The 4,445-nt window shown below is 57.0% G+C and overlaps 1 protein-coding gene across 1 annotated transcript in view; it reads right to left on the bottom strand.

The window, feature by feature from the left end:
• Positions 1-36: 36 nt before the first annotated feature.
• Positions 37-4,445, bottom strand: part of MAP3K9 (mitogen-activated protein kinase kinase kinase 9) — a 71,965-nt gene continuing 67,556 nt past the window's right edge. Inside the window, exons 10-11 of the mRNA XM_010846670.1 lie at positions 3,943-4,445; positions 37-2,380 (exon numbers count right to left, since the gene is read on the bottom strand). The exon at positions 3,943-4,445 is cut by the window's right edge and continues 21 nt beyond it. Coding sequence (XP_010844972.1) covers positions 1,896-2,380; positions 3,943-4,445 — 988 coding nt within the window. The 3' untranslated portion in view covers positions 37-1,895. The remainder of the gene's footprint in view (positions 2,381-3,942) is intronic.

Below are 4,445 nucleotides of genomic sequence, written 5' to 3'. Positions count from 1 at the left end.
AGGAGTGGGGTCGGGGGCAAAAATCATTTCCTTTGGACTGTCTTCGCTGAACAAAGAAACGGAGAGAAAGGAGACGCAACAGTAGAACCCTGGGCAACAGAACCAACAGTGCCTCCCCGCCCAAAAGTAGGTGGGGCCCTTGAACCTAAGTGCCTGCCAGTGGGCTTGTAAAACAAGGAGCAACTTGAAAACCAAGGTCACTCATTTTGCCATCCTCAGGGCAGGACTTCTAGCATAGTCACAGAGAGGGCAGTGACCAAATCCATCACTTGTGCCAACATCGCTGCTCTCCTGTCCTGCACCCAGGCAGCAAACGCAAGGAACCTGCAGGCGGGCCTCCAAAGCCTGCAGAGAAACAGCCAGGATAAACGACGGGGGAGTGACACAGAGAGTCTTGGGTCGGGAGGAGCGTGAACTAAGGACTCCTGTCGTTATCCCCGCTCAAAGACAACTGTTCACACTCGCCTCGGGAGCCTCAGGGTAAGAGGAAGGGAGGAGACCCGTGTGAGAAAGCTCCAGAAGCTCAACATTCAAGCCAAGGAAATGAATTCCAGAAAAGCCAGGATTGGCCTCTGTTCCTTCCTATCCAACTCACGGTCTGGGGCCCAGCAGCAGGGGCTACCTGTGCACAGAGACAAGAAGCCCTGGTCGGTCTCCAACACTCGGACTTGAAGATGAGGGTACATGAGGGGCTCACAGGGCACCTTACAGGTATCATTACCCAGCACATCCACTCACGCAAGGAACTAAGGGCTCGTTTGGCTTTATGGGCATTGCAGAATGATGACGGGCAAGCAGGAAGCCCCACAGCTCCAACTCCCAGTGTCTAGGACCCGATTCTACATGCTATTCTGGTGCATGGTAGAGATACCTCCCCACCAAACATGTAACCCCAGATCCACTAATTCCAGGGACTGGAGGGCAGATCAAGGCAAGGGAAGACACATACAGATCAGATGACAAAAGGGGCAAACACAGGAACTTTGTCTCTGGTTTCAGAACTGACACCAGAGATTGAGCCTCCCCAGGCAATTCCTGGGATGAGTGCATATTTGATTCAGAACCGGGTCTGACCACGTCTGGACCCCCAGGCAGGAGATGGGTGCTGTCAACATGTGCTGGTTTCTGCTCTTCTTTGAGTGTTTATAAAAGGAACGAGGACAGACAGACTCTGTGACCCTCTTTACTGCAACTCGACTGTATTTCCTAACTCCCTCCTCCTTCCAGTTCTCACGAAGGCAGGTCCCGTACCACTGGGAGGCTCAAATAAAGAAGTGGGGGTGCATGGAAGTGCAGCAGGTGGTCCCAGCTCCCTCAATTCCTGTGCCCAACGAGGGGGCACTCTGCCTTCCATTCTCCAGCCGGCACCATAGGGCTTAGGACGCAGAAAAGCTCACATCTCACACCAAATGAGATTCTCATTCATGAGTGTCGGGAAAGCACATGGAAGAGGAGCAAAATCAATCAGAGAACATCCAGTACTGGGTGTGTGGGAAGGCTGAACTCAGGGCTAACAGAGGGACCCCAGGAGGGCACCCCCTGGGGGCTGAAGAGAGGGAGCAGCAGGCAGATTCGGCTGAGTGACTCTGCAGAGTCACCCTGAAGGCGAGAAGACTGTGGAGGGTGGGGGACATGCACGCACCCCTCCCTCCCCCACACAGCCAGAGCTGATGGCCACAGCCCCTCCAATGGACCTAGGGAGAAGGGCCCTGCAGGGTGAGAAGCCCTCTGAAGGGGCCCTGCTTCCATCCCTTCCATCTTCAAAGTGCATTATCAGTGCAAGAAGTAGGGCGGGAGGCTCAGGGGGGTCCAATTCTGAGAAAGGGCTGTGCCAGCCAGCTCCCCTCCCCGTCTCCTCCTGCGTCCCCCCTTGCCCGCCCTCAACCCTTTGCGTGCTAAGACCAGAACTCTTGCTGGATCTCATAAGGGGCAGGCCTGTGTGTGTTCAGTTCAGCTCTGCACAGCGGCACAGTGCTGTCCTGACTCTGGCCCTCTGCATCCAGGTCCAGAAGCGTCCGCTCGGTGGGTGGCAGCGGCCCCGCCTGGAAGGGGAGCAGAGTTGGCAGGCCTGGCCGGTCCTCCACGGTGCTGCTGCTGCTGGCTAAGCAGGAGTCCAGGTTGCTGGGTGTCTCTGTGCTGGAGCTGTTGGCCGGGGAAGCGCTATGGGCGTGGCTGGGGGACACAAACCACCATGGGTCCAGCCGTTGCCGGTTGGCCGAAGGACGTGGCCGAGGCAGAAACTCCAGGGTCTTGGGTCTCTCCAAGGTAGAGTCCTGCTGGGTGTTCCAGCGCCTTGGGGTCGGGGGAAAGACCACATTGGGGTCAGGGAGACGGGGGAATTCACCTGGGTCTCGGCTGGGGCTGGGGGTTTTCAACATTCCTGGTCCAAGAGACAAAGGGCGAGGGATCAGATGACAGACTACACACGCCACTTACTCCCGGCCCCAACCCCCCCGCCACCCCGCCCCACGGACCATGGCCCTGACCACCTGGGATAACTTGAGAAATGAGCACCTACTCTGTGTTATGCAGTGTGTTGGCAGGCACTGGGGGTGTAACAATGAACTACAGACCATATCCAGGGCACAGACCATGGTCCCTGTATCTTATAATAATGGGACACATGAGGTCATATCTGTAATGAAACAACTTAAGGAAATGTCTTTCATTCTCAGTTCATCCATTTAATAAACGTGTGACAAGAACAAGGGCTTCCCAGGTGGCGCTCGTGGTAAAGAACCCGCCTGCCAATGCAGGAGGCATAACAGACACAGTTTCAATCCCTGGGTCAGGAAGATCCCCTGGAGGAGGGCATGGCAACCCCCTCCAGTATTCTTGCCTGGAGAATCCCGTAGGCAGAGGAGCCTGGTGTGCTATGGTCCATACAGTTGCACAAAGTCAGACATGACTGAAGCGACTTAGCATGCTCAACAAGGACAAAGCAGGTATCAGAAACCTGCTGCCGCTGCTGCTGCCAAGTCGCTTCAGTCGTGTCCGACTCTGTGCGACCCCACAGACGGCAGCCCACCAGGCTCCCCCAATCCCTGGGATTCTCCAGGCAAGAACACTGGAGTGGGTTGCCATTTCCTTCTCCAATGCATCAGAAACCTAAAGACTAGTAATCTGGGGGTCTCTTTTTCCAAAGAGGCCACCTGTCTGATTTTAACAAAAAAATCTGAGCAGGAGAAGGGCAAGCTGAATAGTGAAGTACAGCTGTCATTCATATTCGTGTCTCACTGAACGGGTATTGCCACACCCTCCTCTCCTATGGGATTTCAGGTAGTTTTTATGTCAGATCGAGGTCTTCTAGGGAGCAAGGGATGGGGCAGGAGTGAGAGTGTATGCTCAGGTGTCTCAGATGTCAGCCAGAGAAGGACAGGGTGTGCATCGGCACAGCAGTTCACCGGGACGCATCTCCGCGTCTGAGAGTCAGGTGTGAGTAAGGGATGAGCGATGCAGGGTGTGATGCCCGGCTGGAAGCCTGCCTTACGAGTGTGTCTGTACTCATGGTCTGTACTCACTCTGTAATGACAGGCAAGAGCTAAGCTACGTGGCAGAAAATACCCTCCTGTGTGTGGCCAGATTCCTCCCTGTAATTGCAGTCTTCTTTCCAGGGAACAAACAGAGCTGGCCTCTTACCCTTGATGCGCCCTGAAAGTACTGGCCCGTACACTCCCAGATCCAGGGCCCGAGCATCTCACAGGAGTCCCAGTGGGATTCTCCCCAGATCCTGCCTGTCTGCTTCCCCTCTTCAGGGAAGACCCCCCTGAGGCACAGGACAGACAGACGTCAGTCCCCTCCTGTGGCCCAGAGCAGCCTGTCTCAACTGGCTGAGTCAGAGGAGGAACTTGAGGTCGGCCTGATATCTCCACTTCTGGGAGAGAGGCCCCAAGGTGGGAAAGAAGAAGGAGGAAGGAGGAGGAGGAGGAGGGCAGGTCTCACCTGCTCCAGGGCTGGGACTCAGCCCATTGCTGGAGGAGGGGCTCCTGCTGGCTGAAGGGGCAGCCGGCTTGAGGGCCCCGTCGGAAGGAGTCCGCCGGTGAGCGCTGGGCTGTGCGGGGGCCGTGAGGGTGACGTGGGTGGGGGTCAGTGACTGCTTTGGGTCTCGTTTGAAGCGCTCCACTCGGACGTTGACCAGGGGGTTGCGGGTGCAGGGGCTCAGGGCCGGGGCCTCCACGGGGCTGATGGGCATCTCGTACACCACGATCTCATCGCTGTCGGATCTCAGCAGGGAGCGGGTGGAATTGCACTCAGAGATGGAGGAGAGAGACAGCAGCGTCAGCGAGGTGGAGGGGTCTCCTAGCAACAGCACGGGCTCCTCCTTCTTGAAGAGCTTCCGGGATGGGGGGCTGGTGCTCCGGCGGGGCCGGCTGGCTCTCAGGAAGAGCCCCTCGCGCCTCTTCTTCTCCTCCCGGGCTGGTGGCTCGGGCTCCTCCGGGGGCAGC

Source organism: Bison bison, unplaced genomic scaffold (assembly GCF_000754665.1).
Source record: "Bison bison bison isolate TAMUID 2011002044 unplaced genomic scaffold, Bison_UMD1.0 scf7180017864239, whole genome shotgun sequence".
NCBI classification, from domain to species: Eukaryota; Metazoa; Chordata; class Mammalia; order Artiodactyla; family Bovidae; genus Bison; species Bison bison.
The sequence above is the reverse complement of the archived record's forward strand: the minus strand, read 5'-3'. Positions and strand labels throughout refer to the sequence as shown.